This window comes from Thamnophis elegans, chromosome 14, assembly GCF_009769535.1.
Source record: "Thamnophis elegans isolate rThaEle1 chromosome 14, rThaEle1.pri, whole genome shotgun sequence".
Lineage (NCBI taxonomy): Eukaryota > Metazoa > Chordata > Lepidosauria > Squamata > Colubridae > Thamnophis > Thamnophis elegans.
In genome coordinates this window covers 25,905,418-25,921,402 of record NC_045554.1, presented here as the reverse complement: position 1 = coordinate 25,921,402, position 15,985 = coordinate 25,905,418, and the positions used below count along the sequence as shown (strand labels likewise).

The following is a 15,985-nucleotide window of genomic DNA, read 5'->3' as shown; positions in this document are numbered from 1 at the left end:
CGGACGCCATCTATGGAGCGGGGCGCGGCCTCCTTGCGCAGGAGGGGGAGGAGGGAGCGAGACGCCGCTGACGTTTAGGCCTCCCAGCTCGCCCCTCCGCGCGCGGCCTCCACCCAATCAGGGACTCCCCTCCCTGTTTTTGAACTCCGGGGCCCACCGGTGTCGTAAGTGCCATCTTTGAAACTGGCCGAGGGAGGCGGGAGCAGTTTTTCCACCGGCGCTCCGGCGCCATCTTTGAAAAGGGCAGGCCCTGCTGAGGAGAAAAACAAGAGGGCCGAGAAGCACGAGGGGTGACCGGTAGGTAGCGATGGAGGAGCGGGGAGGTTTTCCTAGCCGGGACGTTGCGCCGTGGAGCCTTTTCCTTCTCGTCTTTTCCGCGGGAGCGCCAGGGGCTGTCCGGGACCCCCGCACAACAACCCGGAGAGGTGGGCCGGCCTACGATCGCCCTCAGCGAAGATTAGGACGACCCAGCCGGCCCTCTGAATCCTCCGGTCGGCCTTGTTTTCCTCAAGGTTTCCAAACTGGTCTTAAAATTGCTCTGTGGGCTGAAGGGGAGGGATGAGGTATGTCGGGGGGGGGGACCTGAATCTCACCACGAAAGCCTCAATTTTCATCTTTACAAACATTAACATTAAAAAAAAGCTCGGGGAAAGCCTGGGAAAGATTCTGGGAGTTAAGGTCCAGCTGGGGAATTCTGGGAGTCGAAGTCCGCAGTTCTGGCTGAAGGATTTTGGGAGTTGAAGTCCGCAGCTCCAGCTGGGGATTCTGGGAGACGAGGTCTGCTGGGGGATTTTGGGAGTCGAAGGCTGCAGGTCCGGCTGGGGGATTCTGGGAGTCGAAGGCCGCAGGTCCGGCTGGGGGATTCTGGGAGTTGAAGTCCACAAGTCTTAAAGATCACCAAGTTTGGAGACTCCTGACCCAGACCAAACTGGCTGTTTTTCCTCTTATTTTCCTACATTTTATGCATGTTCCTGGAACCAGGTTTGGTTGAAGGAACAGGAGGGGACAAGGAGTTGGGGGGGGTTAGTGTCCTGTTTCTCTGTTCTTTTGTATAAGGTAGCTCCCACCCCTTAGTTGGTGCCCATAGGTACCATACATTAACTATGACTGCCTACTGCTGTCCAGAAGGAAAATTCAAAATAATGGCTTATTATGCCATTGCAGGCCAAATGTAATAGAATCCTTAAGTCATGTTTTATTATAGTGCCTCTGTTGTAGAGTTAATATCTATGATAAAACATGTATTGCATTGTTGTTAGCTGACTTCCCAGAATGCAGGAATTGTTTTTATATTAAACTGCTGCTGGCTGGTCACTATGATTCTGCATCCTTGGCAGTGACCAAATTTTGCTCTCAAGGTCAGGGATCAAATTCTGACTCAGAAACACAAATACTTTATTCTTGAATAAGTATTGCAGAGCCTTTTCTTTCTATCTGGCTTTTGGGCTGTGCTCTGTAAGGCTTATCTTCCTTTTTACTGTTGTAATATTTGGGCTATGATTGTACATTGAATAAACAAACATACTTATCATACACCCCTTGTTATGGAATGCACAAGAAATAATAACTAAAGACAGGACAGAAAAGGAAATGCAGCTAAAACTATTTACACTGGCACTTACACTGCGCATAATGGCAAAAGTGCCATTTGGGGGGCACTGAAAAAGAATTGAGCATATATCTTTGTTCTCATCTTCTTCCAATTACTATTAACACGGGTATCACTCTATCCCCTTAAACCTCAGTTTATAAAACAGGCTCTCTGTGTTAAACAGCACAGCTTTATAGGAATATTTAAGGATATTTATTGTAGCTGACAGTAACTGGAGGCAGAAAAGGAAGAGAAGATTTTGAAATAGATTTTAGTTTAAAAGAGGAGGAAATGAAAATTTATGTCTGAATTATCATATCTTGCCTTTAGCAAAATAACTGTTGAGGATGGAAGATCTTTACCCCCTATCAGCTGATGTGAACCAGGGATAGTAGATTTCCTATTACTCATTTTTTATTGGCTATTCAAAAACGTATTTCTCATGCCTTGCTTTAAGGCATCAAAATTTTCTTACCTATACTTTAAAAAAGGACTCCTTCAGATATCTATTTTTCAATATGTGTATTCATGCAAAAATACAGGTAATCCTCAACAACTAATTGAGACTGGATTTATGGTTGTGATGAGCATTAAACGGGTCACCATTTGACCCTGCCCGATCTTTTGACCTTTTGGGGGGTAGTTGTTAAGCAAATGCTGTGGTTATTAAGCAAACCCATTTTATGAATGAAGAGAAATGTACATGTTCCAGGAATATGTTGCAAGATCCAATCTGAGTCGGTCATTGGAACCAGAGGTTTACTCTTCCTATAAACAGTAAACCTCTGTTCTCAGTGACCAACCCAGATTAGATCTTGCAAACCCATTTTTTTAATCTATATTTCATATTTCTTAATTGCCTGTCCCCCTTTGGATTTTCTCATTTCCGTCTTCCCATTTTTCCCAATGGGCATTTTTCTTTTGGCTAGAAATAAAGGTGAGAAAAAACCCACTAAAAATTGGGTTCATGTGACTGCAGGATGCTGCACACGGCTGTAAATGCAAGCCAGATGCCAAGCTCCCAAAATGGGATCACATGACCAGGGGTGTGTGCGGCTTTTGGAAATTGGATGAGGTAGTAAGCAGCTCCACAGAGGTTCATTTGTAACATCAACCATTTAACCAGTTGTTAAACCAGGACTACTTGTAAAATATTTCACCCAGTGTTTTCTAGTTCTCTCTATAATTGGAAAGCATGCCATTCTTCAAACATGATGCCTTCTAAATGTAAGCTTTTTTTGGATTCAATTCACAGAGTACCTCAAATATATTGTGTTAATTGGAACCTACATTTGCTATATTTTGTGTCTTTTATTTTAAGGAACAATATCTACTTTCTTTCAGATCTTGAACTAGTTCCAGCATGGCAGAGTATGGGATCTCTCTCGGTGAACAAGTGGCTGTGGTTTGCGATAGTTACGCCTCTCCCAAGGCACTTCAGGCATTTGTCGAGGATGTTCAAGCAATTATTGGAGCTGAAAATCAAGTTTCGGTAGAAAACGTCAATCAGCTGCTTTACTGTGAGTGTTCAGAAGTATTCATTATCATGGTAAATCTATTTGAGTTAAAGATGACATGTGCCAGTTATAAAGGAGAACTCTTCATTATTGTTAATACGTTAGAACACTAATGCGAAGTCTTATGCTCTGTGCAGGATGGTCCTTGGTTAACGACTGCCCTGTTTAATGAGCATTCGGAATTATGATTGGTCCCTAATGAGGAGATTTATACAGTTCTTTGAACTTGTGACTGTCAAAGTATCCTTGCTGTCTTGATTGAGAGTTGAGCACTTGGCAACCAGGGCACATTTATGACTGTTATTGCATCCTATGGTCATGTGATTGACATTTTTGCACCTCACAGCTGGCTTCCAACCAGCAAAGTCTAGACCAGTGTTTCTCAACCTTGGCCACTTGAAGATGTCTGGACTTCAACTTCCAGAATTCCCCAGCCAGCGAATGCTGGCTGGGGAATTCTGGGAGTTGAAGTCCAGACATCTTCAAGTGGCCAAGGTTGAGAAACACTGGTCTAGACCAGGGGTGTCAAACTGGATTTTTTTGATGGCCAGATCAGCATTGTAATTCTCCGTGGGTGGGCCAGAGGGGGGGCGGTGGTGGTGGAGATGGGAGGGATGCCTCCTGCAGCACCTCGCTGGCCAAAACACACCAAGGTTTTGGCCAGCAAAGGCAGGGCGGATCGGTCCTTTGTATTTCCATGCTGGCACCACGGGTCAGATTTAAGCACCCTGCAGGCCGGATTCGGCCCACGGGTCTTGAGTTTGACACCCTGGTCTAGACTCTAGGGAAGCTGGCAGTCAAACTGCAAGTTGTAGTCACATGATGTTCCACTTAATGACTGTGGGTGACTTGCTTAACAATAGCAAAAATTATGTAAGTTGGCACTGTCACATGGTATTTCAATTGCGACCATGTTGCTTAGCAACACAGTTAATAGTTATTAAGTGTGGACTATCTGTAATTACAGGTAATAATTGCTCAGACACTGTGTGTTGAGATTACTCCTTTAGTCTGGGACAGCAGAGAGAAACCTTAAATGAGTATCGGAGGGGGGCTTTTTTATTCAACAATAAATGAAATAGTCTATCCAAAATACATCCCCCTAACAGTGCATGGCCAAAATAAGTTTCCTGATAAGGGATATTCCAATTCACCTCCTTTCTGTTGCCACTTACTGTATTACCAAATGGCAATATTCACAATCAACTCAAAGTTAATGATGATAATTAACTTTGCAAATAATGGAAAATAAATTCCTTTTTCTATCTGAAGAGATGGATCCAAAGAAGTTTTAGATAGCTATCCACACAATAGAAGGGAAAAGGAAATGTATAAATGCAGATAGATACTGAAAGAAATAACGTGAAGTAAAAAAAGAACCTAATAAAATGTAGGTTAAAGCTCATTGTGATAACATATTTTTCAAAGTATAAGATGCAACTTTTCCCCCACTAAAAGATCGTGGAAATGTTGGTGCAGCTTAGACACTGAATACAGCCATTTTGGATCTCCTGAAGCCATGCCCCCGTATCCCCAAAAGGGGGGCGTTTTTGCCTTGCCCCGTCCCTGCTGAAGCCTATAGCGGGCTGCTGGGGGCTGAGGGAAGGCAAAAACTTTTTTTCTTACTTACCTCTTTGAAATCTTGGTGCGTCTTATAGTCTGAAAAATAAGTTATATAAAACCCGAAGGCTAAACTGAGGAGTGGAGGAGCAAAGGCAGTGGCACATTTTGGAGCTGAGGATGTGCTCTGGATAGAGCAGGTCTTTACAGGTCTGTACATCAAAGATCTACCTCTTTATTTTATGTTGTTTCTCATAAAAATTTAAGAGAATTTTATATAGGAGTCAAGGAACTGAGTGTGGTCTATGACAACGTAAAATAAGAGGCCTAGTAAAGGAATCAAACTCAAAGTAAGCTGCAGCCAACTGATGGGTAAAAGGTTCACCTGAAGTCGGAGGCTCAGTTGTCACATCCAGAAAGGCCAGAATCAAGGCAGGCAAAGCACATTCTCAGAAAACAGAACATAACTCACAACTTCCACAATAATATTTGGCACTGAATAAGGCGACCTTCTTTGTGGAACTCGGGGTCCTTGATTGGGCAAATACACAAAGGGAATCCTCAGCTTGTACAAGCTGGAAATTGGAGACTCTTGTCTCCACAAGAGTTTTCCAGCCTGGTCACTAACTCCACAAACGTTTATTCATTGCATGGAAGTCATCAGTGACTAAACACTAAAGCCATGTTTTTTGAACTTGGCAACCTTAAGCTGTGTAAACTTCAACTCCCAGAATTCCACAGCTAGCATGTTGGGTACACGCATATACTTAAATGGCTAAGCATCATGGGTACATGTATCTGCTTCCCATTTTATTTTCTCAGCGTCCCACAAAGAGTCCAGCTTTGATGTGGTTCTTTCGGGGCTGGTTCCTGGCAGCCTAACACAGCACAGCGCAGAGCTTCTTGCTGAACTAGCTCGGATTGTCAAGCCTGGAGGTCGTGTCCTTTTGAAAGAAGCCGTGACCACCGAAACAAGTAAATCTTTAATCCTTCGCTTATCTCAGGCCGTTAAGCCACCCTCACTTTTCCACTTATGGAGAATAAAGGGCCAGGACAGACTTGGTTGATTTAAACACACTTGTACAGGTAATCTTCGATTTACCACAATTCATTTAGTGACCATTTTGGTACAACAGCACCAAAAAAGGGAGTTATGACTGTTTTTCAACTTATAACTATTGCAGCCTCTCCATAGTCACATGATCAAAATTCAGACACTTGGCAACTGACTTATATTTAGAACAGTTGCAGTGTCCAGGAGTCATGCAATCACTTTTTGGTGGCTCCGTGTTTAGAGTGCAGTACGGCAGGCTACTTCTGCTGACTGTTCAATTCTTAACAGCTGAAGGTTGACTCAGCCTTCCAGCCTCCCCAGGTCAGTAAAATAAGGGCCCAGATTGTTGGGGGCAGGAGGCCAACTCTAAACCGCTTAGAGAGGGCTGTAAAGCACTGTGAAGCAGTATATATTAAGTGATGTTGCTAGAGTCAATGAGGAAGCCAGTTTACAACTTAACAACTATGCCACTAATTTAATAACTGCAGAGATTCACTTAACAGTTGTGGCTGGAACAGTCATAAAATGGGCAAATTTCACTTAACAAATGTCTCACAGCAACAAAAATTTGGGGCTGTATTGTGATCATAAGTTTAAAGCATGGTATGGGGGAAATCCTTTGGGACGGGAGATATATACTCCAAAATGCTGGCTGGAGAATTCTGGGAGCTGAAGTCCATAAGTCTTAAAGTTTGAAGACCTCTGATTTAGACTTATGACCACTTCTTAGTATTTTACAGTCCTCTCTGAGTGGTTTACAGAGTCATCCTATTGCCCCCAACAATCCCATCCTTTGCATTTCCCCCTGGTTTCTCTTGTTACTACCTGGCCTCAAAGCTGCACCCTTACTGATTTCACCGCTCCTAAGTTCCATCTCCTGATTCCCATGTCTGGATTGCAGTACTATGGCTATTTTTTATTTCTTTTTTCTATTTTAAGAAAGTGGTCCTGAACATTTGGATTCAGATACAATACAATACAAAGCAAAGCAGCCTCATTTAAATAGTGCAAAAGGAAATACTAGGTAAGGTGATAGCAATGGCTGATCTTTTCACCCTGAAAGCACCTTGGTGTTTTTGACACAAACCTGGATTATAGGACCTTTGGTAGCTCTCTGAAAATTGTGGAAATACATAAAAGAAGCCTGACCCTATTACATTCCTTTATTAAATCTATCTATTTTATCTGGAGTGATTTGGAAAATTCTCAGGTTTTTTTTGTCACATTAACTTTTATTTGTTATCTGTTGTATTTCTCAGGTAGCAATGACAAACTTAAGACAGTAAACAAACTACAAACAATTGCAACACTCTCTGGTTTGGTTGATGTAAAAGAGGTAAGCATTTTGATACTGAGTTTTCAAGAGATCGTTTTAGAAAACTACACTTTAAAAAGGCCTTTATACTGCTGTTCGAAATTACAGCTTTATAAAGCTGGTTGCTAGAAGTCAGCCTTATGATCTCAGTTCATACTTCAAAGGAAATACAAAATACATTTGAGAAGCAAAAGATTGAATTTACATAGCGAATAAGTCAAAATGCCTCTGGGAAAATCTTCCTTTAATAGGGGGAAATGTTATATTGTTTGTAATTAGCCATCATTGGTAATAATGAACACTTTGTTCCTATCTTCCCTGCCTCGATGGATTAACTGGTATAGTAACTTGGTTCCCCACCCCCTTTCTTTTCAGCTGCAGAAGGATACTTTAACCTCAGAACAAATTCAAGCTGTTCAGAAGCATCTGGATCTACAGTGCAATGAAATTCTAGCAGTTCAGTTAGAAGGCAAAAAGCCCAATTTTGAGGTTGGATCTTCAAGTCAACTCAAGCTTTCTACTGTTAAGAAATCAACAACTGGTAAAAAAGCTATAGCCAGAGGCTTTTATTTTCTCAGATCTTGCCCCTAGGTTCACTTATGCACATCAGTAGAAACCATCCTAAGAATGGGTAAATTATGTTTAATATATACCTCACATTATTTTGTCCTGTTCAAGGCAGTGGGTATAATCTTCCCATCGCCTGTTTTTCCCACAAGAACCGCCTTGTGAGGTGGGTTGGGTTAAGAGAATGGACTAGCCCAAAGTCACCCCACTGGTTTAATGCCTGAGGGAAGACTACAACGTCCAGTCTCCCAGTCCAGCATCTTCACCTCCACATCAAACTAGTCCAGAAAAGCCTGGCCCTTTGGCTGTTGATTAACAGGTCCTGTCTCAGTTATAGCCCTATTTCAGCCTTTTCAGGCGAAAAGAATAATACTGATCAGATTTTTCCTTCATTACATTTTTTTTGTTTAAATGGATTATTAAAGAATATACTTAGCTCAGAGGTATCAAAAGTCCCTGGGATTGTTTTATATCCGTGATGGCGAATCTGTGGCACGCAAAGGCCTCTCCGTGGGCACGCACACCATCACCAGCTGCTCTTCTGTTTCAGCTGATCTTCACGCATGCCGGAGCCCCGGAAACCTGAAGACCAGCTGGCCAGTGCGCATGCGCACTCCAGCCACTTGGTCTTTGGGTTTCCGTGCTCTGGTGCATGCAACCAGCTGGCCGGCATGTATATCTGTGCCAGAAACCAGAAGACCGGGTGGATGGCGTACATATGCACACCAGCCAGCTGGTCTTCAAGTTTCCGGGGCTCCAACCTGCGTGTTCCAGTTTGGGCACTTGGTACCAAAAAGATTTGCCATCACTGCTTTATATCATAGGACCAAGAAGAGGTTTTGAGGCTTAACACATCATCTTTACAGTTGTGTTCTCTGTGGTCAATGGGTTGTTTCAGAAAAACCACGGGTGGATCCCACGGCTGCAAAACTCTGGACTCTTTCTGCCAATGACATGGATGACGATGATGTGGTAGGTGCAGAAGGGCCCCTGACAGACAGCCTCACCGAACGTGATATGTAACGTTATGTTTTCTGAATTTCACATTTTTCCCGAGCTGCCTCCTAAGCCAGGAAAAAGAGGCAAAGTAAGGTTGGGCAGCTCCACCCAAGAGGAATTTTAAAACTATTTAATATGTGGGTATTTTCTCTCCCAAAATCTGGATTTTCTACAGTTCCCCTATTTTGATAGTAGCAGCACTCTGCTTTATTATTGCTGCTTTTCTTTAAAAAGTCTACAAAGCTGTTCAGCAACTCTAAACATTAACAAACGTTCCCAAATGTAGCTACAGGGATCTTTACTTCCTGTGGATCAAGGATTGTTTGGGATTTGTTTTCTCTGGGTCCTTATTGTCTTCAGGATCTCCTGGATTCAGATGAGCTTCTGGATCCTGAGGACTTGAAAAAGCCAGATCCAGCATCTCTCAAAGCACCTTCTTGTAAGGAATCTGGAAAGAGGAAAGCCTGTAAGAATTGGTGAGTGTTAAAATAAGTCAAGCACATCCCCATACATACCTGAAGCACAGTAACAAAAATGCTGCAGAGAAAATAACTGTAGAAAATAGAGAGTGTCGAAACCTTCTAAATCAGTTTCTCAAATTACAATTTTAAGATGTGTGGTCCCAGAATTTCCCAGACAGAAATTGGAGTTGAAGCCCACTTGCCAAGTTTGAGAAACCCTGATTTAAAATTATTGTTCTTATGATGGGGTGAACACATTTATTTGGGGTTAAATGAGGAGTTGGAGTTATTTAAATACTAGTTGACCCGTAATCCGTTGGATTATCCTGTTCAAGATGCTCAAAGCGATAACAGAATGGCTACAGGTGAACAAAGGGAATGAGTTCTGCCTTCCTACCAGTTTCCTCATCAGCTTTGCATGTGGGGACTTGCTGGAATGCCAGAAATCACATTCATGTAGCCACAGGGACGTTGCAACAGCCACAATTTTAACACTACAGGTAGTCCCCGACTTACAACAGTTCATTTAGTGACTGTTCAAAGTTTCAACGGCACTGAAAAAAAGTAACTTATGACTGTTTTTCACATTTATGACCATTGCAACATCTCCACTGTCACCTGATCAAAATTCAGTTGCTTGGCAGCTGACTTATATTTATGACGGTTGAAGTGTCCCGGGGTCATGTGACCATCCCCTTTTGCGACCATCTGACAAATAAAGTCAACGGAGAAGCCAGATTCACTTAACAAACGTATTACTAACAGCTGCAGTGATTCACTTAACAATTGTGGCAAGGTCATAAAATGGGGCAAAACTCAACACGTCTCACTTAGCAACATATATTTTGGGCTCAATTGTGGTCATACGTCGAGGCTTACCTGTACAAGGGGCCTGAAGATCTGGAATTTTTAATCCTACAAGAGTAATGAGTCTTTGATTTTGAATGCATGCTTTTAAGTTACGTCATTTGAGCTGCCTTGATTCAAAAATTGTTGCCCTACAGCGCTCCATTTCACACCATTGAAAGTTACAAACAAAAGACACAGGAGAGATTTAATAGTACATACCATGTTTCCTCGAAAAAACAACCTACTCCAAAACTAAGTCCTAGGTTGATTTTTACATGTGCTCCCAATAGAAGCCCCCAACCCCAAAATAAGCCCTAATTAAGACCCTGTCCACTCCAGGGTGCGGGGTAAAAATTAAGCTAGGGTGAGGATGGGGGGATGGAGCTGCCCTACTACTTATCTTCAGACAGTTGCAGCTATGCCTCACACACCCCTGACATCTGCCTTGCCGGCCGCAGAAGAAATAAGCCGGCAAGGCTTTCCTGAAGGCCTCTGACATCGAAAAGGAGGCTGGGGGCAATGCACACAAGTGAGGTGAGTCAGTGGAAAACATCCTCCCAAAATAAGACCTGCTGCCCTTTTTAGTGGCAAAAAATATGTGTTAGGGTCTTATTTTGGGGTAAACACAGGTACACTGACAACATGAACTTGACGATTCTTGGAGTTTTCCCCTTTTGAGAACATATGAGCAAAAAAGAAGGAAGGACAGACAGACATGCATAGATGTTTCCTCCGTCAGAGAGGATTCGCAAGGACAAGGCAATCTTCAGGGTCTCTTTATGCCTATTAAACTTACTGCATCTCTTTCCTCCTCAGCACCTGCGGCCTTGCTGAAGAACTCGAGCAGGAGAAGAAAGGCGCACAGCCAAAATCTGCATGTGGCAACGTAATTATTCCCCCCCCCCTCGATCCAGGCATTGTTTTGCCTAACAGCAATTAGCATATAATGCCAGCTGCATGTCCCACAATGATCATTTATAGAATAAGGATTTTTATTAATGAACAAATAGGCCACTGCTAAATGTAGTTGTTGCGTTTATATGTTTTTAGTAAGTAAGAGACATGGAGGAAATGCTATTTTAGAGGGTGCTATTTATTGTCTCACAGGATGAAACACCTTTCCCCTTAGAATGCTTCCAGTTTAACTTTTGTTTCTAACAGAGAGGGTGTGTTTGATTCAGACACACATTTGATTGATGGCATTTCAAGCAATTAACTAGGTTTTTTTTTTAAGTGATAGTTCTTTTGATATGAGGAATCAGCAACCAACATCCACGTTCACCATCAGCATATGTGACATGAGTTTTGCAGCATGGTGGGTTTTGGATCTTGGTGCCATAACACAATATAGATCCAGGAGAGCAGGTTTTGGATGACACCCTTCTCTGTGGGGAGGCATTGAGGCAGCAGCTGTGCGACAGTGTTTCTCTCAGTTCCGTATCTAGCTGGATTAGTCATTTACCAAATTTAATAGAGGCGCTACCCCAGTGGATTCTGGGTGGATTACACAGTATAAAACAGGTAGTTTTCAACTGAGCGGTTACAACAAACCCCCTCCAGAGCTACTTAGAATTTAGTTTCAAAGTTCCCCCCATCACGTGATCACATTTTGGGTGCTTAGGAACTGGCCTACACTTATGGCCATTGCAGCATTCCGTGGACACATGATTGAAATTGACATTTTTTTTTCTGCCAGAAACCAGTTTACTTTTGGTGTTGTATTCACTCCAGACCTCCTTGGTTGGCTTATTGTCCGCAATGTTTGCTTAACCACCACCACCATGAAAGTGGTGACTCTCGTAAGAACAGGCACAACTGACGACTATCAATCTTGTCTCAATTATGGCCGTAAATCAAGGAGTGCCAGTGCTAGATTAAAGCGATTAAAAATGTAAACTGAATGAAATAAGACAGCCGGGACTAAAAACAGCCATCAAAAGAAGCCTGACAGTTCTTCCCCTCCCCATTGTTAACTCCAGGCCTCTGACCAGGTCTTAAGGGCTTTCCAGAATGTCAGTAGAGTGGGTGCTGGCCGTATCTCTGTGGTGGGGAGCCAGAGGTTGGGGGCTGTGAGAAAGAAGACCCTCTTCCTAAGACACTGAGCTTGTCTATCAGAAAGGTTGGCATTTTGGTGGTTCAAATCCTTAGTACACGTTTCCTGCATGAGCAGGGGGTATATGACCTCCAAGGTTCCTTCCAACTCTGTTACTGCTACTATTATAAGAAGGCAGCCTTTTATTAGAAGGGGCCTGGAGCACTCCATGCTCTGCCCAACTGTCATGGGATGCTGCTTCATTTATGGATTTGTTTATTTATTTGTTAATTTTTATGCAACCCATCTCTCCTGCAAGGTGACACTGGGCGGTGTAAAACCAGGACTCTGATAGTTCCTTGCAGGGAATAAGAACAGCCTAAGCAGCCTTTGGGCTCTTCAACAAGTCTGCATCTGGCTCCCAGAGACATCTGGCCTGTTTTATTTCCCTGTCCTGTCATTAATGCCAGGTGCAAGAAGTCAGGAGGCAGGATGGGGTTCCAAAGTCCTACAAGTTTATTCCATGCCACCTATACACCAGAATCCGAACTATTGAGGGTCCAGGTGAATTGGCACCGGATAAGAGTCAGCGGACTTCAAGGGTGGCCGGAGTTAGGGCCTGGAGACTCCGGACTGATGATGTGTTTGAGCCCACCCTCGGGCTCAGCCTGGTGGTCTTCTACAAGTAAGGGCACAAGCCACCCTGAAGGCTGGCTGCTCTTTGTCTGATGGATTTGCCTTCTTCAGATGCCACTTTTGTTTCTCTCTAGTGCTACCTAGGGGATGCCTTCCGCTGCGCCAGCTGCCCTTACCGAGGCATGCCAGCCTTTAAGCCTGGCGAGAAAATCCTCCTGAACGAAAACAACCTTCAGGATTCCTGAAAGAGGAGCAGCAACTCACAGCATCCTTGGTGGTGCTTCATGGTTTGGACACACCCGGCAGTTTCTCTAGTAAAGAGGGAGGAAGTCTGGACTTGGGGGGGGGGGGGGGGGGAATCAGCAAACAAATAGGTGGACCAAGGCAGATTGTGTTCCAGACTCCCTTCCCAGTTGGGATCCCTTTCAAGGCTCCTTGACTGACATTCTTTTTGAAAGGTTTGCATCTAAATTTTGGCTGTTATCACATACCTTGCAGATAAAAAGATCTTGCTGGCAATTGGCATCAGCCTTGGAGCCACTCAGAATTTGAAAGGGCAACCTTGTCCTTTCCATTTACTTTGCCTGCAGAATGTGGCTCTGCCAAACCCCAAAGAGTGGGTTGGCATTAATGGCTGGCGTTGGCTTGCACTCAACAGTGCAATCGTATGTCTTCATTCCCAGTTTTGTGCCAACGGGAGGATTCCTAATTAAACTCATGAAACTCTGACCTTACTTTTGTTTTAGTTTTCGGCGCACAAAGTTCTTGATCATCATTTTCCTGAGGTGTTTTATGCAGATGTCACTATTCCAGCTCGTTTGTTTTTTTTAAAAGAAAGTTTGAGAATCCAGATTGCTGGAAACATTGTCTCAGAAGTGAGGGTAATAAAAAGTTTAATCTGAAACTGTTTCAGGTCTCTTCTAGAAAAGGCTTGTACAATCTGGAGCCTGACATCTATTGACTGCGGATTATGGAGCATTAGAGCAGCAAGTTGGTTGGCTGACCGGCTGGTTGGCTGATTAATTATGGCAGATTGTAAGGGATCAAGTCTACATACCAAAGGAGATTAATTTATTAGAGGGTTCAAATTATTGCAGAATGTCCTTCATTTCCATTGCTAGCAAAATAAGGCTTAGCTTAGAGCCCCACATGGGAGGAGGGCGGGGGCAGATATTCAAGTTGGCTTTAGAAAAGGCCAGAAAACACAAAAGCATTTCTGATGCACACTGAATAATTGAAAAGGCCAACAAATACACACACACACACACACACACGTTTGTGTGTGTATGTATGTATGTATGTACATGTACATATTACATTTTTGCTGATAAATATATAAAGGGAGACTAGTATAAATCTATTTCAAGCTATTTAGCTCTCGTCAGCTAGCCATACCCTTACTCGGTTTTGAACTTGGGCTGTTTTACATGTTAGCCAGTTATATTAACCTTTAAGCCACAAGCTCTCCTCCCTTGTCAGCTGAGGCAGGGGAATGATTAGGTGTTTTGCCCATATTTGAGCATACCAGGTGCTTTGACAAAACACCTAACTAACTAACTAACTAACTAACTAACTAACTAACTAACAGCTATAGAAAGGCCTTCCATTGTGATGACCATCACAAGTGTGGAAGACCCCTTAGGAAAATAAGAATCCCACAACATTTTGTTGTCCTTGCGTGAAACCCGTATATGTGTCACATTCCAGATGGAAGAAAATGAACCAGGCTTCCAAAGAATGAGGCAAAGCTGTTGCTCATTGGCAACATCAGACCTCACAGGTCCATACCCTGATCTTCCAAGGTGAAGACAAGCTAACAGAACTTTACTGAGTCCATCAGTTCTTGTCTATCCTACTTAGGGTCCTTGGGACACCAAGAATTATTCAGTGTGCATCAGAATTTGTTTTCTTTTCCTGGCCAACTTGAATACCTGCTCCCTCTCCCATGTGAGGTTCTAATCCAGGAGTGGCAAACTGGATTTCTTCAAGGGCCACATCAGCATTGTAGTTCTCCGCGGGCTGGCAGGAGGGGAGATGGCACAGATGCCTCCTGCAACACCCAACCAAAATGGGGTGCGGGGGGGGGCACTGCCCCCCTGGCCCATTTTCAGCCTGAACAGCGTCCTGCAACACTTTACCAGCCAAAATGGACAAGGGCTCTGCGCAGCCCCTTTTTGGTCAGCAGGAGGCTGGGGAGGCCGAAAACGTGCCAAACATGCTTACTGAGGGCCCCGTGCAACCCCTTTTCAGCCAGAGGCACCACAAGCCAGTCCTTTGATATTTCCAGGCCGACCCCACGGGCCAGATCCAGCCTGTGGGCCTCAGGTTTGACAACCCTGCTCTAATCTTAGCATCATTTTGCTAGCATGGAAATTGCTCACAACCAAAAGTTGTAAACTCAGTCATAAATCGAGGACTGCCACATTGGAATTTTGCTTACTGTTTCAGCAGCCCTTTTTATTTTATTCCAACCAGTAGCAACTTTTAAGTTTTGTTGTTCGTTTTATCCTGGCCAATGGACTAATCAAGAGTGAAGAGATTTCCACCCAATAATGTAACTTCAAGAGAAACCTGGTCTTTGCTGCTTTGTTTTTTAAACAGTTTACATTGCAGTGCAAGTTGATCTTTTGAAATGACTGTTTAACGTTGTCAGTCCCTTGAAAAGCTCCCTTTGTGTGTTTATATATCATAACTCTTCCAGCTGCATAAAATGCATTATTAAGAAGCAGCATGTTAACACAAAGAGCAGATCTAAACAGCAACCAATTATCAGATTAAATAATGCAGGCACCAGTCTTGAACTATGAATCATTGACTTGCCACTTCCTTTTTCCTCGTAATTTCTTTCTTTAAATATTTTTGTTTCTGTACTTCTAAGTATCTCTGAAGTTAAATTTTTAATTTAGTCTTAATTGCAACATGGTTAACAGTGTAGAAGAAAAATCAAAGTGTCTGAATTCTTTGCTCCCCCTCCCCTTTTATGCCTGACTGGGAATATGCTCTTGATTTTTTCAGAGTAGCACAGAGATGCAACATTTATACTTCCCTTTAGAATCAGATCCAAAACATTCCCCATAAATATGCTAGCGGATCTCCTGTAAACTTTTAAATATTTTTCTTGGCAAAGTGAGAGTTTTATTGATCCTGATAAAGCCAGTTTCTTCGGTAAAGTGATTAGTGGCATTTCAAACGCAGAAGGCTGAGAATGAGGGCTTTACGCTTCCTAGGAACAGCATGGAGAAAGACACCACGGCTGAATGTCTGCATCAGGCTCGACCACTGACTTTTACGTAGCTTTCACAGAGGACTATCCGTACACCTAACATGGCACCAGTTTAGATTGTATGGTTGGTTATTTCTTTTCCATTAAAATTATTATTGTGGTCCCTGAGCAGAATTCTAAA

At 43.2% G+C, this 15,985-nt stretch overlaps 1 protein-coding gene across 2 annotated transcripts; it reads left to right on the top strand.

Annotated features, from left to right (window-relative positions):
* Positions 1 to 92: 92 nt before the first annotated feature.
* CIAPIN1 (cytokine induced apoptosis inhibitor 1) lies at positions 93 to 13,485 on the top strand. 2 transcript variants are annotated; one of them, XM_032230324.1, is made up of 9 exons: positions 93 to 297; positions 2,936 to 3,111; positions 5,491 to 5,643; positions 6,982 to 7,058; positions 7,413 to 7,578; positions 8,503 to 8,576; positions 8,964 to 9,079; positions 10,730 to 10,799; positions 12,416 to 12,709. In XM_032230324.1, the coding sequence occupies exons 2-9, from the start codon at positions 2,955 to 2,957 to the stop codon at positions 12,632 to 12,634; spliced, it is 1,032 nt and encodes a 343-aa protein (XP_032086215.1). In that variant the 5' UTR covers positions 93 to 297; positions 2,936 to 2,954; the 3' UTR covers positions 12,635 to 12,709. The 2 variants fall into 2 exon arrangements, with proteins under 2 accessions (XP_032086215.1, XP_032086216.1); XM_032230325.1 differs by lacking the exon at positions 12,416 to 12,709 and adding an exon at positions 12,716 to 13,485 and having other exon boundaries at positions 171 to 297.
* The last annotated feature ends 2,500 nt before the right edge of the window (positions 13,486 to 15,985 follow it).

Bases quoted from the DNA above. Each gene is read 5' to 3' on its own strand.
- CIAPIN1 (XM_032230324.1), top strand. From the start codon at position 2,955: ATGGCAGAGTATGGGATCTCTCTCGGTGAACAAGTGGCTGTGGTTTGC. The intron at 3,112-5,490 runs GTGAGTGTTCAG...TTATTTTCTCAG, and splicing joins CGTCAATCAGCTGCTTTACT to CGTCCCACAAAGAGTCCAGC. The intron at 9,080-10,729 runs GTGAGTGTTAAA...TTTCCTCCTCAG, and splicing joins AGGAAAGCCTGTAAGAATTG to CACCTGCGGCCTTGCTGAAG.